Source organism: Pempheris klunzingeri, chromosome 24 (assembly GCF_042242105.1).
Source record: "Pempheris klunzingeri isolate RE-2024b chromosome 24, fPemKlu1.hap1, whole genome shotgun sequence".
NCBI classification, from domain to species: Eukaryota; Metazoa; Chordata; class Actinopteri; order Acropomatiformes; family Pempheridae; genus Pempheris; species Pempheris klunzingeri.
The window spans coordinates 274258-300819 of record NC_092035.1 but is presented as its reverse complement, the minus strand read 5'-3'; the positions used below and the strand labels follow the sequence as shown (position 1 = coordinate 300819).

The window sequence follows — 26562 nt, the reverse complement described above, 5'->3', positions numbered from 1 at the left end:
GTGACCACCGGCCATCAGTCACCTAGCAACCACTATCAGTCACCTAGCAACCACCATCAGTCACCTAGCAACCACCATCAGTCACCTAGCAACCACCAGCCGTCACCTAGCGACCACCGGCCATCACCTAGTGACCACCGGCCATCAGTCACCTAGCAACCACTATCAGTCACCTAGCAACCACCATCAGTCACCTAGCAACCACCATCAGTCACTTAGCAACCACCAGCCGTCACCTAGCGACCACCGGCCATCACCTAGTGACCACCGGCCATCAGTCACCTAGCAACCACTATCAGTCACCTAGCAACCACCGGCCATCACCTAGCAACCACCAGCTGTCACATAGCAACCACTATCAGTCACCTAGCGACCACTATCAGTCACCTAGCGACCACTATCAGTCACCTAGCAACCGCTGTCTGTCTATTAACAGCCAGTCTCTGTTTCCCAGCAAACACAGTAACAGTCTTACCAGTTACTAGAAACCACAGTCAGGAACCGTGTAACCTGCTAACCAGTCACCTGACCTGTGTTTTCTTTCAGACTCAGTTCTTCTCAGCCTTCAAACAGTCACCTCGCCGTGAGGATGACATCAGCATCGTCACCGCGGCGATGAGCGTCACCTTCGCCCCCGGCACCGACGTGGTCGAGGACCTCAGGCTGAGCTATGGCGGCATGGCGCCGACCACGGTGCTGGCGAAGAAGACGGCGAACGGACTGTTGGGAAGGTAACGAGTCCCAATCGTATCCACCAATGAGAGTCGAAGGAAGTGATGTAACGCTCTGTGATGTCATCCAGGCGGTGGGGGGAGGAGCTTCTGCAGGACGCCTGCTCCTCATTGGCTGAGGAGATGACCCTGGACCCGTCGGCGCCGGGCGGCATGGTGACGTACCGACGGACTCTGAGCCTCAGCCTCTTCTACAAGTTCTACCTGACGGTGCTGCTGAAGCTCCAACAGCAGGTGAGTCTGCACCGTGTGACCTCTGACCTCTGATGTCACGAAGGTTCCACCTGAACCAGATCAGTGAAGACAGGAAGTTTAGTGAAGCTTGACTGACGGGCTAAAAGCTCTAATAGTACACTTAATATGCAAATTAAGTCATTAAAGGGACTTAAATATTATCAGAGACCAATCAGAGGAGGGTCCTGACTGAACTTGACCAATCAGAGGAGGGTCCTGACTGAACCCGACCAATCAGAGGAGGGTCCTGACTGAACCCGACCAATCAGAGGAGGGTCCTGACTGAACCCGACCAATCAGAGGAGGGTCCTGACTGATCCTGACCAATCAGAGGAGGGTCCTGACTGAACCCGACCAATCAGAGGAGGGTCCTGACTGAACCCGACCAATCAGAGGAGGGTCCTGACTGAACTTGACCAATCAGAGGAGGGTCCTGTCTGAACCTGACCAATCAGAGGAGGGTCCTGACTGATCCTGACCAACCAGAGGAGGGTCCTGTCTGAACCCGACCAATCAGAGGAGGGTCCTGACTGAACCCGACCAATCAGAGGAGGGTCCTGACTGATCCTGACCAACCAGAGGAGGGTCCTGACTGAACCTGACCAATCAGAGGAGGGTCCTGTCTGAACTTGACCAATCAGAGGAGGGTCCTGACTGAACCTGACCAACCAGAGGAGGGTCCTGACTGATCCTGACCAATCAGAGGAGGGTCCTGACTGAACTTGACCAATCAGAGGAGGGTCCTGACTGAACCTGACCAATCAGAGGAGGGTCCTGACTGAACCTGACCAATCAGAGGAGGGTCCTGTCTGAACTTGACCAATCAGAGGAGGGTCCTGTCTGAACCTGACCAATCAGAGGAGGGTCCTGACTGAACCCGACCAACCAGAGGAGGGTCCTGTCTGAACCCGACCAACCAGAGGAGGGTCCTGTCTGATCCCGACCAACCAGAGGAGGGTCCTGACTGAACTTGACCAATCAGAGGAGGGTCCTGCCTGATCCCGACCAATCAGAGGAGGGTCCTGACTGAACCCGACCAATCAGAGGAGGGTCCTGACTGATCCTGACCAATCAGAGGAGGGTCCTGACTGAACCTGACCAATCAGAGGAGGGTCCTGACTGATCCTGACCAATCTTCTGGCGGCTCAGACAGAACATGTTATTTTACCTGTATCCTCTCAGGGTGTCGCCGTGGACGCCGTCGCCTCCGACTGTCTGAGCGCCACCGACGTTTTCAATCCTGACACTCCATCCAGCGTCCAGATCTACCAGGTAACACACACAGTCGCCATGGTTACTGAGGTACCTGTGCAACACACACACACACTCACCTGTAGGATACACACACACACTCACCTGTAGGATACACACACACTCACCTGTAGGATACACACACACACTCACCTGTAGGATACACACACACACACTCACCTGTAGAATACACACACACTCACCTGTAGGATACACACACACACTCACCTGTAGGATACACACACACTCACCTGTAGGATACACACACACACAGCTGTAGGACACACACACTCACCTGTAGGACACACACACTCACCTGTAGGACACACACACACTCACCTGTAGGACACACACACACACACTCACCTGTAAGATACACACACTCACCTGTAGGATACACACACACACACTCACCTGTAGGATACACACACACTCACCTGTAGGACACACACACACACTCACCTGTAAGATACACACACTCACCTGTAGGACACACACACACACACACATACCTGTAGGATACACACACACACAGCTGTAGGACACACACACACCTGTTCAGGTAGATCAGACATTTCAGATTCAGGTGTGTCACCGTGTGTGTGTCACCGTGTGACCTCCAGGAGGTGCCAGAGGGGCGGAGCCAGGACGATGCGGTGGGCCGTCCTGTGATGCACCTGTCGGCTCTGAAGCAGGCGACGGGTGAGGCGGTTTACTGTGACGACGTCCCGCTGTACGAGAACGAGCTTTACCTGGCACTGGTCACCAGCAGCAAGGCCCACGGCAACATCCTGTAGGACACACACACACACACACATTCACACACACTCACCTGTAGGACGCACACACTCACACACACACTCACCTGTCTGACCTCGTGTGTGTCTCAGCTCTGTAGACACCTCAGCGGCGGAGGTCATGCCCGGCGTCGTCTGCTTTGTGTTCGGCGACGACATCCCCGGCAGCAACGCCACCGGACCCATCGAGTACGACGAGACCGTCCTCGCCAGCCGCCAGGTGTGTGTCTGCTAACCGTCCAATCAGGTGAGTCCGCGGGGTCGCCCCCAGGAAGCTGACGTGTCCTCCCTGTGTGCAGGTGACCTGCGTGGGTCACATCATCGGCGCCGTGGTGGCCGACACTCAGCTTCACGCTCAGAGAGCCGCCAAAGCCGTCAGGGTGCAGTACGAGGAGCTGCAGCCGGTCGTCACCATCCAGGTGAGCCCAGTGCACCTGGACTTTTAGCTGTGCTAACGCTACAGTTAGCTGTAGCGTTAGCACCAGCTCCTAGCATTAGCACCAGCTCCTAGCATCAGTGTTAGCATAACCTGCTGCTGTTTGACTGACAGGAGGCGATCACCGCCCAGTCCTTCTATCAGCCAATCAGAACCATCCAGAGGGGAGACCTGGAGGCGGGATTTAAACAGGCCGACCACATCCTGGAAGGTAGGACCGTCTGAGCGTGACGACCCGCTGGGTCAGCTGATCGGGGGCTGCTCACTGATTGGTTTTTGGTTGATCATGTGACAGGTGAGATACACATCGGAGGTCAGGAGCATTTCTACCTGGAGACCAACGTCACGCTGGCCGTCCCCCGCCGAGAGGACGGTGAGATGGAGCTGTTCGTGTCCACGCAGTCCGCCTCCAAAACACAGGTACGAGTACTGCGAAACACAGGTAGTACTCCAAAACACAGGTAGTACTGCTAAACACAGGTAGTACTGCTAAACACAGGTAGTACTGCAAAACACAGGTAGTACTGCAAAACACAGGTAGTACTGCAAAACACAGGTACGAGTACTGCTAAACACAGGTACGAGTACTGCTAAACACAGGTAGTACTGCAAAACACAGGTAGTACTGCAAAACACAGGTAGTACTGCTAAACACAGGTAGTACTGCAAAACACAGGTAGTACTGCTAAACACAGGTAGTACTGCAAAACACAGGTACGAGTACTGCAAAACACAGGTACGAGTACTGCTAAACACAGGTAGTACTGCTAAACACAGGTAGTACTGCAAAACACAGGTACGAGTACTGCTAAACACAGGTACGAGTACTGCTAAACACAGGTAGTACTGCAAAACACAGGTAGTACTGCTAAACACAGGTAGTACTGCAAAACACAGGTAGTACTGCTAAACACAGGTAGTACTGCAAAACACAGGTACGAGTACTGCTAAACACAGGTAGTACTGCTAAACACAGGTAGTACTGCTAAACACAGGTAGTACTGCAAAACACAGGTACGAGTACTGCTAAACACAGGTAGTACTGCTAAACACAGGTAGTACTGCAAAACACAGGTACGAGTACTGCTAAACACAGGTAGTACTGCAAAACACAGGTAGTACTGCTAAACACAGGTAGTACTGCAAAACACAGGTACGAGTACTGCTAAACACAGGTAGTACTGCTAAACACAGGTAGTACTGCAAAACACAGGTAGTACTGCAAAACACAGGTACGAGTACTGCTAAACACAGGTAGTACTGCTAAACACAGGTAGTACTGCAAAACACAGGTAGTACTGCTAAACACAGATAGTACTGCAAAACACAGGTACGAGTACTGCTAAACACAGGTAGTACTGCTAAACACAGGTAGTACTGCAAAACACAGGTACGAGTACTGCTAAACACAGGTAGTACTGCTAAACACAGGTAGTACTGCAAAACACAGGTAGTACTGCTAAACACAGGTAGTACTGCTAAACACAGGTAGTACTGCAAAACACAGGTAGTACTGCTAAACACAGGTACTAACAGTCTCTCCCTTTCCCTGGTTCCCTGGTTCCCTGGTTCCCTGGTTCCCTGGTTCCAGTCTCTGGTGGCGAAGGCTCTGGGTGTCCCTGCTAACAGGCTGGTGGTTCGGGTGAAGAGGATGGGAGGAGGCTTTGGGGGGAAGGAGAGCAGGACCACCCTGTTATCTACTGTGGTCGCCGTGGCAGCAAACAAGTACGTCTCCTCCTCCTCCTCCTCCTCCAACCTCCTCCTCCTCCTCCTCCTCCTCCTCCAACCTCCTCCTCCTCCTCCTCCTCCTCTTCCTCCTCCTACCTCCTCCTCCTCTCACCTGCTCCTCTCTCCAGGTTGGGGAGGCCTGTCAGGTGCATGCTGGACCGAGATGAGGACATGCTGATCACTGGAGGACGACACCCGTTCTACGGGAAGTACAAGGTGGGAGGACCACAGTACTTCTACTGCAGTACCAGCAGTGCTTCTACTGCAGTACCAGCAGTACCAGCAGTACTACAAACACTGCTCACTCCCCTCTCACCTGTCCTCCAGGTGGGCTTCCTGTCCAGCGGTAAAGTCGTGGCTCTGGACGTGTCGTACTACAGTAACGCCGGCAACTCATTGGACCTGTCCCTGTCAGTGAGTACTAGTACTACCATCAGAGTACTGTCAGTGAGTACTAGTACTACCATCAGAGTACTGTCAGTGAGTACTAGTACTAACATCAGAGTACTGCCAGTGAATACTAGTACTAACATCAGAGTACTGCCAGTGAGTACTAGTACTACCATCAGAGTACCTCTATCAGTGAGTACTAGTACTAACATCAGAGTACTGCCAGTGAGTACTAGTACTACCATCAGAGTACCTCTATCAGTGAGTACTAGTACTACCATCAGAGTACTGTCAGTGAGTACTAGTACTAACATCAGAGTACTGCCAGTGAATACTAGTACTAACATCAGAGTACTGCCAGTGAGTACTAGTACTACCATCAGAGTACCTCTATCAGTGAGTACTAGTACTACCATCAGAGTACCTCTATCAGTGAGTACTAGTACTACCATCAGAGTACTGCCTCTCCTAGTCCTCCTGTTTGCTGATGATGTTCTCTCCTGGTTCCCTCCTGTTCTCTCCTGTTCCCTCCTGTTCTCTCCTGGTTCCCTCCTGTTCTCTCCTGTTCCCTCCTGTTCTCTCTTGGTTCCCTCCTGTTCTCTCCTGCTCCCTCCTGTTCTCTCCTGGTTCCCTCCTGTTCTCTCCTGGTTCCCTCCTGTTCCCTCCTGTTCTCTCCTGTTCCCTCCTGTTCTCTCCTGGTTCCCTCCTGTTCTCTCCTGTTCCCTCCTGTTCTCTCTTGGTTCCCTCCTGTTCTCTCCTGCTCCCTCCTGTTCTCTCCTGGTTCCCTCCTGTTCTCTCCTGGTTCCCTCCTGTTCCCTCCTGTTCTCTCCTGTTCCCTCCTGTTCTCTCCTGGTTCCCTCCTGTTCTCTCCTGTTCCCTCCTGTTCTCTCTTGGTTCCCTCCTGTTCTCTCCTGCTCCCTCCTGTTCTCTCTTGGTTCCCTCCTGTTCTCTCTTGGTTCTCTCCTGTTCCCTCCTGTTCTCTCCTGGTTCCCTCCTGTTCTCTCCTGTTCTCCGTGGAGGTTTTGGAGCGTGCTCTGTTCCACATGGAGAACTCGTACAGCGTGGAGAACATCTGCGGCCGCGGCTTCGTGTGTCGCACCAACCTGCCGTCCAACACGGCCTTCAGGGGCTTCGGGGGGCCGCAGGGCATGATGGTGGCCGAGAGCTGGATCAGCGACGTGGCTCAGAGTCTGGGCCGGCCCGCCGAGCAGGTGCGTCGGCTCAACCTGTACGCGGAGGGCGAGTCGACGCCGTACAACCAGATCCTGGACCAGTTCACCCTGGACCGCTGCTGGGACGAGTGCCTGTCGCGCTCCGGGTACGAGCGGCGCCGAGCCGCCATCGACCTCTACAACAGGTACGAACACCTGGACACCTCCACGGCGCAGGTAAAAACAGTCTGACTTCCTGTCGGTTCTACCGCAGGTAAAAACAACCGGACTTCCTGTCGGTTCTACAGCAGGTAAAAACAGTCTGACTTCCTGTCGGTTCTACCGCAGGTAAAAACAGTCTGAGCGGAACGTTTAGATCTTTTATTTACTGGAGCAGAAACAAAACAGACCGACGTTACGAACACAGCAGTTATTAGATCACAGTGGAAGGAAGAGACTAAGACAGGAAACAGGAAGTGAAACAGGAAGTGAAACAAATAAGAAATAAAACAATCAGGAAACTAAATAAACAAATAAATAATATAATCAGGAAGCTAAATAATCAGATATAGATATATAGATAGTAAAACACAGATATTCAGAGACTTCCTGCACAGTAAATTAGTGAAACGTGTTTCAGGGACAGAAGAAACAAATGAATGAACTTTAGTGGAGCTGAAACAGGAGGTGGCTCCACCCAAAGGTGATGATGTCATCAGTCTGTCTGTGTGCTGTTGAGTCAGACAGAACCGCTGGACCAAACGAGGACTCGCCGTCGTCCCCACCAAGTTTGGCATCAGCTTCACCGCCACCTTCCTCAACCAGGTCAGACCAGCAGCTCGCCGCTTTAAACCACGTTTCGGGTTCTCAAAGCTGCATCAGTGCATCATGTTCCTGTGTGTCTGCAGGCCGGAGCTCTGGTTCATATCTACACCGACGGCTCGGTGCTGGTGACCCACGGAGGGACGGAGATGGGACAGGGACTCCACACCAAGATGGTCCAGGTACAGACCACGCTGACTGGTGGAGCTAAAATCCCTGTTTTAGTGAATGTAGTCTGGTGTGTGTGCTGTTTGTGGTTAAACCAAAAGGATCTTCCAGGTCTCTCTCTGTAGGGATCCTTTCCATGATGCTGTCACACACTTAGAATAACACTCTGAGCTTGTCAGTGGATCAAACAAGCTCTTTTAGTGGACCTACTGTGATCAGGTGCAGTTGTTCAGAGACCAGGACCTGAACAGAGAGGAAACACTGAAGGCTTTAAACTGTGGTGGACCAGCTAGCGCAGCATTAACCCTCTTGGTGGTTCCAGGTTGCCGGCAGAGTTCTGGGTGTCCCATGTTCAAAGGTCCACATCTCAGAGACCAGCACCAACACGGTCCCCAACACCAGCCCCACCGCCGCCTCGGCCTCCTCCGACCTCAACGGGGCCGCCGTGCAGAACGCCTGCGAGATCCTTGTGGAACGTCTGAAACCATACAAGACCAAGAACCCCAAAGGATCATGGGAGGACTGGGTGAGCCGTATAGATACCCTGCAGTACGCAGCGGGAGCACTTGGACTTCTGCTCTCTCATGAGCTTCACAATCATTGTATTTGATCATTTTCATGTTTCCATAACTGATTCATTCGTCCGTATGCAGAGAAACTCTTCACATTCCAGCTGATTTTCCATCTTTGAACCGGTTTCAGGTGCGAACGGCGTATTTGGACAGAGTCAACCTGAGCGCCAACGGCTTTTACAAGTGAGTCCGTCAGGTGGGTGAAGCTGCCGATAAACACAGTCCAGGACGGAGTTTCAGCGTTTCCTCTCTCATCAGGACTCCAGATCTCGGCTACGACTTTGAGACCAACTCCGGCCGAGTGTTCAACTACTTCTCCTACGGAGCGGCCTGTTCGGAGGTGGAGATCGACTGTCTGACCGGATCCCACCAGGTGATTAGTGCAGCGCCAGAGGACCGCTGACACATGCTGAATCAAATGATCAGAATCAAAACCTCAAAAGGTGTCCCACAAGGATCCATATTAGGTTCCCAGCTAGTTTCTACAATATACACCTGTATGCTGATGACACCATGTTGTAGGTTACTGACAGACAAACCAACTAGTACTAGTACTAGTACTACTAGTAGTAGTACTAGTACTACTAGTACTTGTACTACTAGTGTGTTCCCTCTGTTCCATGTTTATTCTCTGGTGAACGCCGTGGTGACAGAACCTGAGCACCACCATAGTGATGGACGTCGGTCACAGCCTCAACCCGGCATTAGACATCGGACAGGTGAGTCCTTCCTTCCTCCTCACTCAGTGCTTCCTGTAGCGCCCCCCCCAGGTCACCATGTCCCATGTGCCCTCAGGTGGAGGGGGCCTTCATGCAGGGTCTGGGTCTCTTCACCCTGGAGGAGCTCCACTATTCTCCCCAGGGCGTCCTCCTCACTCGGGGTCCTGGTTCCTATAAGATCCCAGCCTTCGGGGACATCCCCACCCAGCTGACCGTCTCGCTGCTCCGCGACGCCCCCCACGACAAGGCCATCTTCGCCTCCAAGGTACCGCCACGATACGCCGTCCTGACATCACCACGCCATCCTGACATCACCACGCTGTCCTGACATCACCACGCCGTCCTCACGACACCACGCCGTCCTGACATCACATGAACTCCTTTGTCTGTTCTTCTCTCCGCAGGCTGTCGGTGAGCCTCCTCTCTTCCTGGCAGCGTCGGTTTTCTACGCCATCAAAGACGCCATCGCTGCTGCCCGGGCGGAGTCGGGCATCAGCGGGCCCTTCAGGCTGGACAGCCCTGCCTCCGCCGAGAGGATCCGTAACGCCTGCAGCGACCGCTTCACCGAACTGGTAGGAAGTGGTTCAGAGTGTCAGAGGTCAAGAGGTCAACTCTTCCTCCTGCACACCTGACAAACTACCAGCTGCTGGCCTGGTGCACGTTAACGTCTCGGTCCGGTTCAGAGAAGAAGGAAGGGGTTCATGACGTGTTGGATGTTTTGTTCAACAGCTTTGGTTCGTTACTCCACACGTCTGGAAGAACTCACCGAAGCTAAATGAACCCAGACGTTGTGTCGCCCTCTTCAAACACACCAGACTCCATTCACAAAAACAGGGATTTTAGCACAAACAAGCTAACAGATGAAGACCTGAGTAAAAGGGCTGTTTTTGTGAATGGAGGCTGGTGTTTTTCAGACGACCACATGTGGCAAACAGAAAGAGCTAAATATCAGCGTCAAACTGTCAGGACACTTTAACATCACTTTTCACAGTATGTAACTTCCTGTTGCACCTTCGTCTGTTTTCAGTTGTGGGTTTTACTAAAATTCAAAGAAAAGTAAGTGGAGTTTGGTAGAGTGGTGTTTGATTGATTGATTTGTCTTCACTGGAACCAGGATGTCAAACTGAGGTCGGAGGTCACACAGTGTGTTTTTCTGTTGCAGTGTCCTCCTCCAGACCGCGGTACCTTCACGCCCTGGTCCGTGCAGGTCTAGACGGAGAAAACCACCGCCGCCCGTCTCCGGAGGACCTCTAGAACCACAATGAGCCACTTTCTACGCACACATTTCACTCGCTAACTGACTGGTCACCATGACGACCTGAGCTGCTGCCAGCGTGCAGCTTCACGCTAATGGGTCGTTTACCATGAAGCTCTGAAGAAATAAAATGTGATTTCAGTCATAAGAAATGAAACGTGATGGAAATCAGATCAATTCAATGATTTTATGTGTTTTTGCTTTTTTGTTACAGAATTATTGTGAAATAAAACTTTGAGAAACACGTTTTACTGGCTGTTTATTTTACCATCAAAGGAACACTGTCTCCACTAAAAGAGCTTGTTTGATCCACTGACAGGCTCAGAGTGTTATTCTAAGTGTGTGACAGCATCATGGAAAGGATCCCTACAGAGAGAGACCTGGAAGATCCTTTTGGTTTAACCACAAACAGCACACACACCAGACTACATTCACTAAAACAGATAAATATTATGATTAGAATAAATATTATCTTCTCAACCTTGAACTTCAGGTGAAACACTTGGACATTAGCAGCAGAACTGTCCGTCACTAATGAACGGCCTTGTGTCTTCCTGTTTTGCTGGATGTGTTTGTGAACTTGTAGGCTGGTCGGCTGGTCACCTGGTCAGCTGGTCACCTGGTCAGCTGGTCACCTGCTCCAGGTGAGAGCGCTGGACATGAAGCTGAGGAGGACGGACAGCAGCAGGATGGAGAGGGAGGCTCCTGCTGGAGGAGCAGCACCATCCAGTGGACCAGGAGGCTCTGCTGCTTCATCTCTACCTGCAGCACCACACACCAATCAATCAATCAATGAGACAGGTGACCCCCCCCCCTCCACATGAAATGGTCCTTCCTGTTCACTGGGGGCCAATCGGAGAGCTCCTACTAACCTGACACGGTGAGAGAGACCTGTCGCAGGACGTCCAGCGTCAAGACGTGACACTCGTACGGGCCGCCGTCCGACCGCCGCACGTCCCTCAGCTGGATGGAGAAGTTGCCCCCCCCATAGAGGTCTGGGAAGCTGGACACCCGCCCTGCGAACGCCGTGCTCTGCGTCACCACGTCCTGTTTACCGGAGACGACGTTCATCACTCTGCCGTTGTCTCCGTCCCGCCAGAAGAAGGTCACCTGCTCCGGGACCGGCTCGGGGCCGCTGTAGACGCACGGCAGCAGGACGCTGCCCCCCACCGCCGCCGTGACGTCGCCCTGGCAGGATGCTGAAACGGAGAACAGACACGTGCAGCCGCTCACCTCTCCAGACCAACCAAGCTGACCAAACCATCACTCTGGAGGATGAACTCACCTGTCGTGGTCCCGTAAACCAGGAAGAGCAGAAACCTGCAGAGACACAATCAGTCAAACTGTCCACCAGACTCCATTCAGTTTTTCACCCGTTTTAGTTCTAAATCTTTCCACTGATGCTTCGTGGGTGTAAGGTTCTCTGGTGTAAGGTTCTCTGGTGTAAGGTTCTCTGGTGTAAGGTTCTCTGGTTTAAGGTTCTCTGGTGTAAGGTTCTCTGGTGTAAGGTTCTCTGGTGTAAGGTTCTCTAGTTTAAGGTTCTCTGGTGTAAGGTTCTCTGGTTTAAGGTTCTCTGGTGTAAGGTTCTCAGATGCAGAGCCGGCTCTAGCCATAATGGTGCCCTTGGCGAGATGCGCACCGATCACTCGCCCCGCGCTCCTTCCATGGTGTAGGACGCGACCACCTTTAAACTGAGGAGACAACATGTCGACGCCGTGTCCCTCCTCCAGGGGACTGACCTGGTTAACTAACCTGGTTAAGCGGTCCATGCTGGTCCGGGTTTCCTCTACAGACGCTGACTAGTACACGTGGCCGTTAACCTGCTAGTAAAGTCAGCTACGCCATCGCGTAAATCCGTGACGTCGGTGACGTGACGGATGTTGTCATGTCGCCGCTGTGCTGGTGGATGTTTCTCTCTGACCGGCGCCTCTCAGGAATGTGGTTTTCGGGGAGTTTCTGAGTGTTTTGGGGGCGGACAGCCGCGGTGAGTCCCCATGAGGCGGCCGGAGGCTCCGGCAGCGGCGAACCAGAGCAGGAAGAGGCCGGACTGCAGCTAACGGAGCTCAGCGGCTAGCCGGCTAGCCTGCGGGGTAAGCTAGCAACCTAGCGGGATAAGCTAGCAACCTAGCTGGGTAAGCTAGCAGGCTAGCTGGGTAAGCTAGCAGGCTAGCGAGCTGCACCGGTCCCCATCAGCTTGGTGGTTGGCAGCTCTGGTAGCTCCAGCTGCGAGCGTTAGACTTAGACTTAGACTTAGACTTCTTTATTTCTGGTCTTTGCACCCTCAACAGGACCCCCACTAAGAATTAGCGCTATTTAAACTGTTTCTCCTCAATAAGAAAGCGCATGGCCGGTAGAGTTTGAGTCGAGCTTTGCTAGAAATCATTCTGCTAAATTCGGCACACAAATAATCAACCAACTTTAATGTACACTGGACAGAACTGTGCTTTTATGAATGATTTCATCCGTGTGAGTGAACTGAAGGTCATCTTATTTAATGTGAAGGCTTCTGAAGTATTTCAGCATTCTCCTAATTGAATCACAAACTCCTAACAGAGTGTTTGTTGTTTGTTGTCCCCCCACAGCAGCCCCCCCCCTGAGTCTAACAGTAGTTTGATGTATATTTACTGTTAATGACTCATTAAAGATGTGTGATGATGGATCAGAGAGGACTGATGCCAGAACATCATTTAGAAAGTGTCTGTTTTCCATCATGGTGTCAGAGACAGAGTTCACAACATATTACGTAGGTTGTCTTAAATTGCTTATTTCTGCCACAAAGATCTGCTGCAGCACTGTGGATGAACTCTTAATGCCACTCAGTGTTCAGCTTCTTGGTCCATGCTGTGTTTACCTCAGTCTCATTCAGGTAAATCACACTCTGGATCCAGATTCATGCAGAAATGTCACTTGATGCTGCTGCTTTTATTCAAATCCAAGTCTGGCCTGGCAGTTTATATTCAGAGTCCTGTTTTATGAGCTCCAGTTTAAAAACGTCATATTTTTGAATGGAGTTTTGCATGGTAATCTCTGTATGCTGCATGATGTCCAAACAGCAGCCAGATGGGGAGGCTGCCGTAGTTTTGGCTGTTTTTTCTTAGAAGTCTGGTCTGAGTTAGTTCTCTCTCTTCCAGCATGGCGTCTCCCTTCAGAATCCCCAAGAAGAAACTGGAAGCAGGCGATGACTCCGCCCACCTGCACCTGCAGTCGCCGCTGTCCCGCCTCCACAGCCCCGCCCCTCCGTTTAAGGTGGTGTGACACACCTGCTTACAGCTCTACACCTGGTGTCCTCATGCTTGTAGGCTCCTTAAGGTGGAATTAGTGATCTGTTAACACCTTTTAAAGGTCGTCTGAACGAACTGTCGGAGGTGGTATTACTGATCTGACCTCTTAAAGTGGAATTAGTGATCTGTCAGCGTCCCTCTCTCAATGGTTGAGTCCTTAACATTTTCTCACTCTGTTAAGGTGGTACTGTTTGATGTGTTGGTTCTTTTAGATGGCATATATATGTGCTAATTGATTTAAGGTGGTATATTTAATCCTTTCAAGGACGTGTGAATTGGCTGTAGGTTTTTAAAGGTGGTATATTTTATTCTTTTGTGGATTATTGTGAGGTGGTATGTCTAATTGGTTGGTTGTTTTAAGGTGGCATGTCTATTTTTAAGGTGGTGTGGTCTTGTTTTGTCTGAGCAGAGTTTCGGGGACCCGTCCAGCAGAGGCGGGGCCAACAGGGTGCATGCTGGGACCGCCGTGGGCTCCTCGGCGAGCAGACGGAGGTTAGTAGAGCGCCCCCTACAGCAGTCGCCATGACAACAGATACGGTGTGAGGTGAGCTGATTGGTTTGTCTCCGTCCAGCCCGCCGTGTAAACCCTGCTTCAGGAACGTCGTCACAACGCTGCTTGGACTCAACACCCCCAACGGAGCCGGAGCAGCCAATCACAGAGCAGCAGGAAGCCGCGGCGGCCAATCACAGGCCGGACAGAGAGCTGAGGCGTCGCCGGCCTGCATCTCAAACGGGTGAGTCTCTGTTCTCAGGTCTGATGATCGTCAAGCTTTCACTGTTTGAACCAAAACCTCCTCGGACACACCAGGCTCCATTCACAAAATCACTCATTTTACCTCACTGAACACAGGAGTTTCTGGTCCAGTTTCTGTGACTGTGGTTGTTCTGACATATTAATTCAGATCTGAATTAACCCTTTAAAACACCAAAGTCACACAATAACAGACACAAACTAACTGATGGAGGCAGCAGCAGACCAGCAGCTCCTGTGTTCTGTGAGTTAAAATGATTGATTTTGTGAATGGAGTCTGGTGTATAACGGCTGTTTGTGGTTCTGTTTCTGCTGGTTGAGGTGATCTGGACCAGCTCTTTCACTTACCTACCTACCAGTCATTTAGACACCAGGATACATATAAAAACAGCCCAGGTTTTAAAATACTGGAGTTTTCTGTTTGATTCGGAACATGAAAGACGGAAAAAGGTAAAAATGGGGTAAATAAAGAAAATGAAAGACAAAAAGCCAGTGAATTTTAGTTCTGATTACATTTAAAGGAAGAAAAATGATGAGGGAGGAAGAGAAAGATGAGGCTAATAAACCACAGGAAGAGTCGCTGTATTAATCTGTAGATTCGGTCACATTTATGGTGTTTATTACTATTCCAGAAGCCTGCCGCACCCTTCATGTAAAGAGACCTTAAATCAACTGTTTTTTGAATGGAGTTTTGCTCTTCTGTGTTTCATCCACCAGATGGCGCCCTAAGAGAGCGTCAGACCGGCTGCTGCGGCCCGACAACACCCCAGAGCCTCCGTCTCCACCACAGAAGAAGAGAAGTGAGTTGACCTAAAAATCAGATTCTGTATGAGATGATGACTTCCTCTGGAGCAGGAAGTTACTCTGAGTCCTCTGGAAGAGCAGCGAGTATTAAATGTGTCTTCAGGATCAATAATCACCATCAGTATTAAATCAGTATTTCTGCTCCAGGTCCGACCAACAGCGTCTCTGTGGAGTCACTGGACTCTCTGGCAGAGCTGCGAGGGGAGGAGCATGCTGGGAGTTTGAGTTCTTCCCGCAGGAGGGCGGAGTCGGGCGGGGAGGGGGCGAGACGAGGCGGCGCTGAGGGGAAGGTAAAGGTGACGGGTCACGTGACCGACGGCTCACGGGCCCTCGGGCCGATGAATAACGTGCAGAATGTTCCTTTAACCTGTTTCCAGGGCGACGGAGGAAACTCTCCCGCAGCTGTGAAGCAGCAGAAGAAGAGCCGGTGTCCGCCCAGCAGACCCTCAGCAGGTCGCCCTCCTCCCAAAGCCCACGAGAGGCGGAGCCTCGACAGGACGGCGTGGCTCGCTGCCGCCGGAGACCCGAGAGAGAAGGAGAGGGAGCGATGGAGGGAGTTCAGAGAGAGGAAGGCGCCCATCCGGTCGGCCGTCCTGCGGCTCCGGAAACCCAAACCGACTCCGACAGAACCCAGTGAGCACGACCATGACCACCACACCGACCATGACCATGCCCACCACACCGACCATGACCACCACACCGACCATGACCATGACCACCACACCGACCATGACCATGACCACCACACCGACCATGACCATGACCACCACACCGACCATGACCACTACACCGACCATGACCATGACCACCACACCGACCATGACCATGACCACCACACCGACCATGACCATGACCACCAACACCGACCATGACCATGACCACCACACCGACCATGACCACCACACCGACCACAACACCAACACCGACCATGACCATGACCACCACACCGACCATGACCATGACCACCACACCGACCATGACCATGACCACCAACACCGACCATGACCATGACCACCACACCGACCATGACCACCACACCGACCACCACACCAACACCTACCATGACCACCACACCGACCATGACCACCACACCAACACCGACCATGACCACCACACCGACCATGACCACAACACCAACACCGACCATGACCACCACACCGACCATGACCACAACACCAACACCTACCATGACCACCACACCGACCATGACCACCACACCAACACCGACCATGACCACTACACCTACCATGACCACCACACCAACACCGACCATGACCACCACACCTACCATGACCACCACACCAACACCGACCATGACCACCACACCTACCATGACCACCACACCGACCATGACCACAACACCAACACCGACCATGACCACCACACCGACCATGACCACAACACCAACACCGACCATGACCACCACACCGACCATGACCACCACACCAACACCGACCATGACCACCACACCGACCATGACCACAACACCAACACCGACCATGACCACCACACCGACCATGACCACCACACCAACACCGACCATGACCACCACACCGACCATGACCACAACACCAACACCGACCATGACCACCACACCGACACCGACCATGACCACCACACCACACCGACCATGACCACCACACCGACCATGACCACCACACCAACACCGACCATGACCACCACACCGACCATGACCACCACACCAACACCGACCATGACCACCACACCGACCATGACCACCACACCGACACCGACCATGACCACCACACCACACCGACCATGACCACCACACCACACCGACCATGACCACCACAGCTAACTGATGCTCGCCGATGCTAACTGATGCTAGCTGATGCTAACTGATGTTAGCTGATGCTAACTGATGCTCATCTCTAGAGGACAATTATTCACTGAGTGAATTGACGAGGAATAAAATGTGAAAAAGAAAAGAGAGCGCTGACGGAACACAAACGTCCCTCTGGCGTACCTGTTGACGTAAAGACAGGTGCTGTTGCTTTGCCGGCGGTCTGCTTTAACTAACTCAGTCACTAAAATCAGCCAAAGGACGTGTTTGTCTCTGTCGTCCTCCAGTTGTGCTGTCGAGTGAAGAGGAAGAGGAGGGTGAGGATGATGGAGACGGAGGAGCGTCCCAAAGCAGCCGGGTGGAGGAATCCTGTCCAGGAGACTGTGAGCAGGCACAGGTATGAGACACACCTGAGACCAATGACTAGAAAACAGCCGGCCTAACGCTCTACTCGCAGCCACCAGACTCCATTGATAAAAACACTAATTTTACCTCACAGATCACAGGAGCCACTGGTGTCGTTTCTGTGAATTTTGTGTTTTAACATATTAACTTGGCTCTGAAGTTACCTGTAAAACAGCAAAGGCACACAACAACACAAACACACTGACTGATGGAGGCAGCAGCAGAGCAGCAGCTCCTGTGTCCTGGGAGCTAAAATCAGTGTTTTAATGAATGTAGTCTGGTGTGTTTGAAAAGTTGTCAGAAAGTGGCGGCACAGATGGTCTTCAGCAGGTCTGGGTCCTAAAGATGCAGGTATGGCAACTGTGTTTATGTGCTGGAGCACGATGAGAGGCAAAGTAGAGACGGGGGTCGGGTTAGGGTCTCGGGTTTGGCACCACCATAAACACTTCTTTCAGAACAAAAATCTTTATATGTCCAACATTTTTACAAAACTGCAAAAAGCTGCCTGGAGCGGAGCGTTCAGAGGCAGCGCGGTGGTTCCTGGTCGGCCTGCGACACATCTGTGCTCATAACAGTCCCAGACCTCGTTCAGAGCACGAAGGCCTGAGGAGGAACCCGTCACCCAGGAGTCCCACGGCTCATGGTGGACGACAGCAGGCTTTAATTTACCTGCCATCAAACGTTCATCTGGTGGACTCGTGTGAACTCCACAGTCTTCTTCTCTTATAAAATGACCTCAGTGTTTTCCAGTTTAGAGTTCCAGCATTAAAAACACTCAGCAGAGACGTTAACGTCCACATTAACCCTCTGAACGCTGCGTCTGCGTCCTCGCTGCTGCTGCTGCTTCTTCTTCTTCTGCTGACGTCGTCTCTTGGAGGACCTTCTTCTTCTTCATGTCCCTAAAATGTGTCCAACCTCAGCTAGAAGGTTCCAGAAGTCAGTGAAGCAGAATGAGTGAGAAAAGACTTCAGACATGTTGTTCATCAGAGGAGACTAAAGAAAGACAGAGAACATGTTGATCCAGAACAACAGTGGATCTAAAGAAAGACAGAGAACATGTTGATCCAGAACAACAGTGGATCTAAAGAAAGACAGAGAACATGTTGATCCAGAACAACAGTGGATCTAAAGAAAGACAGAGAACATGTTGATCCAGAACAACAGTGGATCTAAAGAAAGACAGAGAACATGTTGATCCAGAACAACAGTGGATCTAAAGAAAGACAGAGAACATGTTGATCCAGAACAACAGTGGATCTAAAGATCTGTGAACCTCCAGAGGAGATCTGAACTGTTTCAGGTTCGACTTTCTGAGGCGGAGGTTTGTCTGTTTCCATCACCAATAGTTCAGACCAGCCGGGGGGTAAAGATCATCGCACCTTGCAGGAGTCGCCTGGACTCTAACCAATCAGTGGGCTGGTGGGCGGGCCCTCCCTCGGTTGCCTAGGAACAGTCACGCCTCACCAGTTCACCAGTTCAGCGTTCGTCTCTTTGCAGACGATACGACCTTATTGATCAATGAGTGTGACTGGATTATCGAACAGACCCTAGCAGCTAACCTAAGAGCGCTAGCTCGTCTGCTAACCAGCGCCCCCGTGTGGCTCCTGAACGCACCGCAGATGTAACCCTGAAGTGAAGACCTGTTGAGCACCGTGTTTTCAGGGGCCCTTTAACACCTGGTCCCAGGTGTCCCAGCTGATGTTTATGTGATCATGTCGCTGTGGTTACTGTTCACCTGTCCAGTCGGCGGCTGCCAAAAGAGATCTGACCGAGCTCCAAGTGGGTCAGAATGGATCCGCTCTGGGCCGGTCCAGGTAACCTGGACCTGAACCCCGGGTGTTGTCTGACAGGTGTCCCTGTGTGATCACTGAGTCCCCGGGTGTTGTCTGACAGGTGTCCCTGTGTGATCACTGAGTCCCCGGGTGTTGTCTGACAGGTGTCCCAGTGTGATCACTGAGTCCCCGGGTGTTGTCTGACAGGTGTCCCTGTGTGATCACTGTGTCCCTGGGTGTTGTCTGACAGGGTCAACAGGTCCGTACTTCCAGAGGTCAAACGGACGACGACAGGCCGCCACCGCCTTCGTTCCTGCAGCTGCCGTTCACCTCGCTTCATGCCGGCCTGACGCACGCCGACGCCGACGTCAACGGGGAGCTGCTGGTGAGTCGGTCTGATTTACTGCAGTTAACACAAGCCTGTTAATCTGCATAGAGCTGCACAGAGATGGAACAGCTGTTTGAGGATGTACTCATATATACATGTACTCCCTGTACTTGTACACACATGTACTCCCTGTACTTGCACACACACATGTACTCCCTGTACTTGTACACACATGTACTCATGTTAAATGTTCTCTGTGTGTTTGCTGCCAGCCGGCTGCTGTTTGACGTTCCAGCGTTTTTGCCCAACTCCAATACTTTCACCCAGTTTCTGTTTTTCCATGAACTGTTCCAGCTCTCTCTCTCTCTCTCTGTCTCTCTGTCTCTCTCTCTCTCTCTGTCTCTCTCTCTGTCTCTCTGTCTCTCTCTCTCTCTGTCTCTCTGTCTCTCTCTCTCTCTCTGTCTCTCTCTCTCCCTCTCTCTCTCTCTCTCTCTGTGTCTCTCTCTCTCTCTGTCTCTCTCTCTCTCTCTCTCTCTCTGTGTCTCTCTCTCTCTCTGTCTCTCTCTCTCTCTCTCTCTCTCTCTCTCTGTGTCTCTCTCTCTCACACACACACACTAATTTGATTGGCCCACATTTGCTTTCTGTTGTACTGTAGTTTTAATAATTCACATGTGTTTTCCAAAGTGCTTCCAGTTTGTTTGTGTTTGTTTTATTGTGAGAGAGTGTGTGAGAGTGTGTGTGTGTGTGTGCTGTAGTCTCGGTATTACAGAAACAGAAACAAAGGAAAAAGAACAAACCCACGCCAGGCTGACATTGAGCCAAAGCTCAGGCTCACTCCAGACTCCCTTCAGAAAACACCTAATTCTTCACGGCATAAAACATTAAACCGTTGTCACAGCAACAGCAGCAGAAAGCCCCCCCCCCGCCCAAGGCGTTGTGAGCGAGTCAAAAGCCTCGGTGCAGAGAAACTCCCCACCGAGGCCGGTAAAACGTTTAGATTTCAGTCTTTAACGAGCAATTAAGGCGTAGAGTGAGGTCTGATGGCGGCGTGCCGGGTCCAATTAGAGCGTCGTAAAAACCAGGAGGGCGGGGGGGGGAGGAGGTCAGTAGGTCAGCGTGTCGGCCAACCACAAACACAGGACCTGATGGAGTCCTCACGCAGGAACAAATGCAGCAGATTGGGCTCATAACTGATATTTTTACCATTTTTAACTCATAATAGCGCTCGCAGTGGTTTTCCCTCACTGCTGCCTCCATCAGTCAGAGTGTGTTACACACACACACACATGTTGATCTGAATGAACCCTTCAAGTCACAGTAACACACACACACACACACACTGACTGACGGAGGCAGCAGTTAGTGAGCTAAATACACCAGACTCCATTGACAAAAACAGTGATTTTACCACCACGGGTGAAATTCTACAATTTGTCACCAGAACCAATGAAATATTAAAGAAAAGTCAGAAAAGACTTTGGTGTTGCTTACTGGCTGTTTTGTTCTCTCTGCCCTTTAAATCGTCTTCATCCCACTAAACCTTTGATTTTTCTGTCCAGATCACTGAGAACGGCATCATGATCCCTCTGAAAGGTACCGACACGGCTTTACTGAGAGATTCTGACTGAAACATTGTGTGATTATCTTTAACGTCTGTCTGTCTGTCTGTCTGTCTGTCTGTCTGTCTGTCTGTCAGGAGCTGAGGAGGGCGAGGTCACCGTCGTGGCGTCCCAGGTTCGTGGTTACGGCGTGTGGGACGGTGGCGTGGCTCAAGGCGGGGCTCTGCTGGCCGGTCGCAGAGGCCCCGCCCCCTCGCTGCTCTTCCTGTGGGTGACCGACGCCCAGGCCAACCTGCTGCAGAGGGAGCTGTCGGCCATCCGGACCGCCGCCGCATCAGGTGACGCCGCTTTTCAGCTTCAGTCGCCACTTGAGCTGCTTTCCGTCCAGTCACATGACCTCCGCTTTAGTTGCTTCTTCTTCGGTTATTTCTAGCGAGCAAAACAACGAGCTGCTGCGTTTGTGCTGCACACGCTGAGGTATAAACACATCAGTAACACTTTGGCTCAGTCAGGAAAACTTTGTGTAGTTTCCATCGTCACACAGTTTCCACTCTCAGCGGTGAAAACACGAGCTCTCACTCTGAGGCCGTTTCCTCGAACCATAAAAGAGCACCGGCCTTCTATACCGAGCTCAAATATAAAAACGGTGCATCAGCACTCAAACAGCAGGTATATTTAAGTGTGCGCGGTGCCGACGGCCTGCCGGTTCATGCGTCCACAGACTGGAAGTGTTTCTGGTTTTTCATCATGTAGTGAGACTTCCTCTCACACGAGCCCGTCTCTGCAGCGGCGTTTAGCCCGCCGTCCAAAAACGAGGATTTTCTGAATGAAGGCTTGACCGGAGCTGTGAGGCTTCGTGGAAAATTAACTTCCGACAGCTCCTGTAGCACTGGGCAGAAACCAAACGGCCAATCGGGCGGCTCCTCCTGCGCCAGCAGCCAATCAGAGAGAGCTGGGGGCGGAGTCTGTGTCCGGCCCCGCGGAACCATTTCGGCTCTGAAATCATCCGAACAGGAAAACGGCACCCGCTGCCAAAGAGTCCTGAGGGTGGAAACACAGCGAGGAACGCTCACAGTGGTCCTGCTGACTGGTTAAACTGGTTAGTTTAGGTGTTTAACTGGTTAGTTCAGGTGTTTAACTGGTTAGTTCAGGCTGTCAGACTGGTTAGTACTGGTTAGTTCAGGCTGTCAGACTGGTTAGTACTGGTTAGTTCAGACTGTCAGACTGGTTAGGTCAGACTGGTTAGGTCAGACTGGTTAGTTCAGACTGGTTAGTTCAGACCGGTCAGACTGGTTGGAGGTGTGACTCTGGCCTCCTGCTCCTTCAGGTCCGTCGTGCTCCTTCCTCCTGCTGGTGTTAAAGGAGCAGCTGCAGGAGCTCCAGGCCGCCCTGCTGGCCTCCATCCTGGACATGGAGGAGTACAGGAGGGGCTCCTCCTCCTCCTCCTCCTCCTCCTCCTCCAGGATGACCTCCCCTCTGGACTGGACCGACGGGCTGCTGCTCCTCCACAGCTGTCCTCCTCCTCTGGACCAGCACCTCCTCAGACTGCTGGGACACTCCACGGTAACTCCTCCTCCTCCTCCTCCTCCTCCTCTCTCTCCCTCAGTAACAGATCAGACTCTGAACACCGACTCTGTCTCTTCCAGGAGGAACCCGCTCAGGTGAGCGGCAACCAGAGAAACCAGAAGTCCGGCCTGAACCCGTCCGGCCCGCAGCAGCTCTCCGCCAGGTAAAACCACCGGGACCAGAACCAGAACCAGAACCAGAGCCGGATCAGGACCGGACATGACCAGCAGCTAGAGCGTTAACTGATTGGTCCCCTCTGTTTGTGCCCGTCAGGCTGATCCAGTATCCGGCGGCGCCCTGTAAAGGCCGGATCACGGTGACGAAGGAGGACCTGGCCTGTCTGAGCGGCGGCGAGTTCCTCAACGACGTCATCATCGACTTCTACCTCAAGTCAGTCTGCAGTTATTTCTCACGTCTTCTGTAACGGTGCGCCGTTGTCAAACCTTGTGACCCGCTCACAGAAACTAATCAGTCAGAAACGTTTCCGGGTACAAAGTGAATTTACGGGATTTCTATTTCAGTCACTTCTGGTAGTTGCCGTCGGTTACCAGGAAGTAACCAATCAGCTCCCTGATTCCCCTCCTGCTCCTCCTCAGGTACCTCCTCCTGGAGGGAGTCGGCGGCCCGGTGGCCGAGCGGAGTCACGTCTTCAGCAGCTTCTTCTACAAACAGCTGAGCCGACGGCGAGCGGCCGGAGAGGACGACGCCCCCTCGATACCGTAAGAACCTTAACGACACGAAGAAAACGGAAACGCGGTGTGAAGACGTGAAACGGTTGACCGACGGTTTCCTGCCGACCCTCTTTGTGTTTTCAGTGATCGTCACACGAGGCATCAGAGGGTAAAGACGTGGACCCGCCATGTCGACATTTTCACCAAAGACTTCCTGTTTGTGCCTGTCAATCAAGAGTAAGGAAACGTGCTGACGGCCGACTGACCGCGACGTTGGTGGACGTCTTTAACTTGAGTTTACGTTTAGTGTTTAGACGAGTATTTAAACCGACCTGTTACATCTTATCGTCGGCCTTTACGCTGTTTACGTCTTCATTAAAGGTGTTTAAGCAGCTTCTAATGTGGTAACTGGAGGTCTGTACCCTCCTGAGTCCACCGAGTGGACTCTTTAATTCAGGCACCCCGACTCAACGACTTCACCAGACAGGAACAGGGTTCACCAGGGTCCACCAGGGTTCATTAGGGTCCACCAGGGTTCATTAGGGTTCATTAGGGTCCACCAGGGTTCATTAGGGTCCACCAGGGTTCATTAGGGTTCATTAGGGTCCACCAGGGTTCATCAGGGTCCATCAGGGTTCATCAGGTTCCACCAGGGTCCATCAGGGTCCATCAGGGTCCACCAGGGTCCACCAGGGTTCACCAGGGTTCATCAGGGTCCACCAGAGTTCACCAGGGTTCATTAGGGTCCATCAGGGTTCATTAGGGTCCACCAGGGTTCATTAGGGTCCATGAGGGTCCACCAGGGTCCATCAGGGTCCACCAGGGTTCATTAGGGTTCACCAGGGTTCACCAGGGTTCATCAGGGTCCACCAGGGTCCACCAGGGTCCATCAGAGTTCACCAGGGTTCATTAGGGTCCATCAGGGTCCACCAGGGTTCATTAGGGTCCACCAGGGTCCATCAGGGTCCATCCCACTGCTCTGGTAGAACCCTCCAGGAGGATTTAGCTGAGTTCTCAGCCGGTGACACCAGATCAACATGGTTCCATGTGTCTTCTGTGCACAGAGCTCACTGGTTCCTGGTGGTGGTTTGCTTCCCGGGTCTGGAGGAGGTTCGGTACGAGGAGTTCCACAGTCCGACAGGTGAGCCGCTGACCCTGGTTGTCCTCCGCAGCAGGAATAAGTGAAGAAACGTCTTTAGTCGCCCCCAGACGCCTTCGTGGTGTTTGACATCCAGCTGGGACAGTTTGGGGGTATTTGGGGCATCTGGCAGTATTTCACACCAAAAGGATTAAATGCTCCACGGTGTGAAGACGCTGAGCTCCAGCGTTTAGACTTTTTATCTGTACCGTCAGTAAACGAGCTCTGAACTCTCCATTTAGCTCATGTAGGAGTGTTTCTCTGAAAACATGGAGACAGACGGGACAGCTCACAGTCTCAACAACACCAGACTCCATTGAGAAAACCTCACATTTTGGCTCGCAGACCTCAGGAGCTGCTGCTCTGCTGCCGCCTCGATGAGTGAGTGTGTTTGTGTTGTTGTGTGACTTTGGTGTTTTTAACACCGGAGCTTCAAACCAAACTAACTCTTAAAAACACCAAAGTCAAACCAACTGGACCAGCAGCTCCTGTGGGGTAAAATCCCTGTTTTAGTGAATGTAGTCTGGTGTGTGTGCAGAGAGCGATATGACGGCTGTTTGTGGTTGCAGTGGAACATTGGAGCTGATGTTTTTGTTTTGTTGTCTCAGGTGGATCGGAGAAAGATTCAGGAAAGTGTTCGTCCTTCAGTCTGAGATCTGAGCAGCCACCGGTGAATATCCTCCCATGTCGAGTGGATCTTTGGTTGTGCTGATTTGTGTCTGACATAAACACGAAGTGTCTGTCTTGTGTAGGAGTGTACAGAGCGGGGCTGGCAGAAGGCCACGGCATTAAAGAGGTGAGTCCCGGCGTGATGTTCCTCGGCTCAGGCGGTCCTTGTACTTTGGTTAACTCTGCGGTGTGTTCGTCCTCTCCAGGCCGTGCATCCTCGTCATGGACTCGCTGAAGCTGTCGTACCACGAGAACGTCTGCAGGCAGCTCAGAGAGTGAGTTACAGCAGGGCGACGAGACCAGCCAGGTCTCGCTGAACCGTCCTGACTGCTGGGGCTCGCTCTTTTTGGCAGTTTAGGCCAAATGTAAATATTGAAGCGCTGAATGAGATTCATCTGACGCTGTTTCCTGTCGCGCCGCCGTCAGCTACCTGCAGGTGGAGTGGGAGGTCCGCCGCGGGACGCCCCGCCTCTTCAGCTCCGTGAGGAGCTGCAGCTGCCGAGTCCCTCAGCAGGACAACAGCAGCGACTGTGGACTCTACCTGCTGCAGTACGCCGAGAGCTTCCTGCAGGTAAACGCCGCGGCCGGGAGGGTGTGCCGCCGTCCGGTGACGTGACCTGAACCGACAAACGCGATGATTCTTATTTTAAAGTGGCCTCTAATTTCCTGTTTGTAAAAATGAATCGAGCTCTCTGATTGGCTCCCCAGAATCCGGTGGTGCACTTCGACCTCCCGCTGCGATTGGACCACTGGTTTCCACGGCAACATGTGCGGCAGAAGCGCGAGGGGATCCGGAGTCTGATAATGAAGATGCATCGCAGTCAGAGCGAAGTTAAGTCAGCTGTGCAATAAATAATTTATACTTTTTTACGCCGATGAAACTCTTATTTTGCTGTCAAACTGTTTAACGTCTTTTAATTAAATTTCTTACAAAACAAAATGTTTGTTTAGTTTTTCTTTGTTGTGCTTGTAAATAACTTTCTACAGTCCTCGAACGTTTCCTCATTTATATCAAGTAGTTTATTTTAAGGATTCCGACTCTAAATGTCCCTCCGACTGCGTTTCTTACAGTAAATGTTGATTAAATAATTTAATAAGTTGTTTTGTGCTCATTAATAAACGGCCTGAAAAGAACTTCCTTCACTCATCGGTCACGTCTGTTTCCTCCACTTCCTGTTTTATAAAACAACCTGATTTACTCTCATTTTTATGGTTTTCAAAGGACCCGGGCTCTTATTGTGAAACCCAAACTAACTGAAAACTTTCAGTTGGTGGTGAAATATTTACAATAAATAATATTAATAGATATAATTGTTTTGATTTAGGTTTTCTGTTTATAAGAGTGTTGGGTATTTTGTCAGGACTATTATATATATGATTTGGTTAAAGTTTGGTTATTGATCTCCGTCACATCTTCTGGTGCTGATTTCTTTTTTTCACAGTTGGTTTGATTTCTGTGAATTTCAGACAATCAATAAAATCCAGATGATCAGTAAGTTCTGTAGATAGAATATAGATAATAATCGATTCTGATTCTGAAATATTATTATTATTAGTACC

The 26562-nt window shown here is 51.6% G+C and overlaps 3 protein-coding genes across 3 annotated transcripts in view; 2 read left to right on the top strand and 1 right to left on the bottom strand.

Annotated features, from left to right (window-relative positions):
• Positions 1 to 10430, top strand: part of LOC139223708 (xanthine dehydrogenase/oxidase-like) — a 30471-nt gene extending 20041 nt beyond the window's left edge. Inside the window, 21 exon segments of the mRNA XM_070855686.1 lie at positions 547 to 731; positions 803 to 965; positions 2148 to 2237; positions 2840 to 3009; positions 3107 to 3233; positions 3313 to 3432; positions 3564 to 3660; positions 3745 to 3869; positions 5041 to 5174; positions 5306 to 5393; positions 5505 to 5591; positions 6587 to 6924; positions 7462 to 7543; positions 7627 to 7722; positions 8031 to 8234; positions 8411 to 8463; positions 8539 to 8653; positions 8934 to 8999; positions 9076 to 9264; positions 9404 to 9571; positions 10162 to 10430. Of these exon segments, the coding sequence (XP_070711787.1) occupies positions 547 to 731; positions 803 to 965; positions 2148 to 2237; positions 2840 to 3009; positions 3107 to 3233; positions 3313 to 3432; positions 3564 to 3660; positions 3745 to 3869; positions 5041 to 5174; positions 5306 to 5393; positions 5505 to 5591; positions 6587 to 6924; positions 7462 to 7543; positions 7627 to 7722; positions 8031 to 8234; positions 8411 to 8463; positions 8539 to 8653; positions 8934 to 8999; positions 9076 to 9264; positions 9404 to 9571; positions 10162 to 10212 (2748 nt within the window). The 3' untranslated portion in view covers positions 10213 to 10430.
• LOC139223706 (V-set domain-containing T-cell activation inhibitor 1-like) lies at positions 10412 to 12086 on the bottom strand. The gene is made up of 4 exons (XM_070855683.1): positions 12007 to 12086; positions 11540 to 11574; positions 11127 to 11453; positions 10412 to 11016 (listed from the first exon to the last, which is right to left on the bottom strand). Exons 1-4 carry the CDS (start codon positions 12021 to 12023, stop codon positions 10886 to 10888), a joined length of 510 nt encoding a protein of 169 aa, XP_070711784.1. The 5' UTR covers positions 12024 to 12086; the 3' UTR covers positions 10412 to 10885.
• A 66-nt stretch (positions 12087 to 12152) lies between these two features.
• senp7b (SUMO specific peptidase 7b) lies at positions 12153 to 25987 on the top strand. Its single transcript, XM_070855668.1, has 22 exons — positions 12153 to 12344; positions 13386 to 13500; positions 13945 to 14027; positions 14108 to 14269; positions 15004 to 15086; positions 15238 to 15380; positions 15468 to 15723; positions 17182 to 17291; positions 19322 to 19456; positions 20959 to 20992; positions 21096 to 21296; positions 22286 to 22521; positions 22605 to 22687; positions 22798 to 22914; positions 23121 to 23243; positions 23340 to 23432; positions 24260 to 24336; positions 24942 to 25003; positions 25086 to 25129; positions 25209 to 25277; positions 25429 to 25573; positions 25711 to 25987. Exons 2-22 carry the CDS (start codon positions 13387 to 13389, stop codon positions 25852 to 25854), a joined length of 2514 nt encoding a protein of 837 aa, XP_070711769.1. The 5' UTR covers positions 12153 to 12344; position 13386; the 3' UTR covers positions 25855 to 25987.
• The last annotated feature ends 575 nt before the right edge of the window (positions 25988 to 26562 follow it).

Coding starts and splice junctions, on each gene's coding strand:
- senp7b (XM_070855668.1), top strand. CDS start 13,387: ATGGCGTCTCCCTTCAGAATCCCCAAGAAGAAACTGGAAGCAGGCGAT. Junction 14,270..15,003: donor CCGGCCTGCATCTCAAACGG/GTGAGTCTCTGT, acceptor TTCATCCACCAG/ATGGCGCCCTAAGAGAGCGT. Junction 24,337..24,941: donor GGAGTTCCACAGTCCGACAG/GTGAGCCGCTGA, acceptor TTGTTGTCTCAG/GTGGATCGGAGAAAGATTCA.
- LOC139223706 (XM_070855683.1), bottom strand. Junction 11,454..11,539: donor GGTTTACGGGACCACGACAG/GTGAGTTCATCC, acceptor TCTCCGTTTCAG/CATCCTGCCAGGGCGACGTC. Junction 11,017..11,126: donor GGTCTCTCTCACCGTGTCAG/GTTAGTAGGAGC, acceptor GTGGTGCTGCAG/GTAGAGATGAAGCAGCAGAG.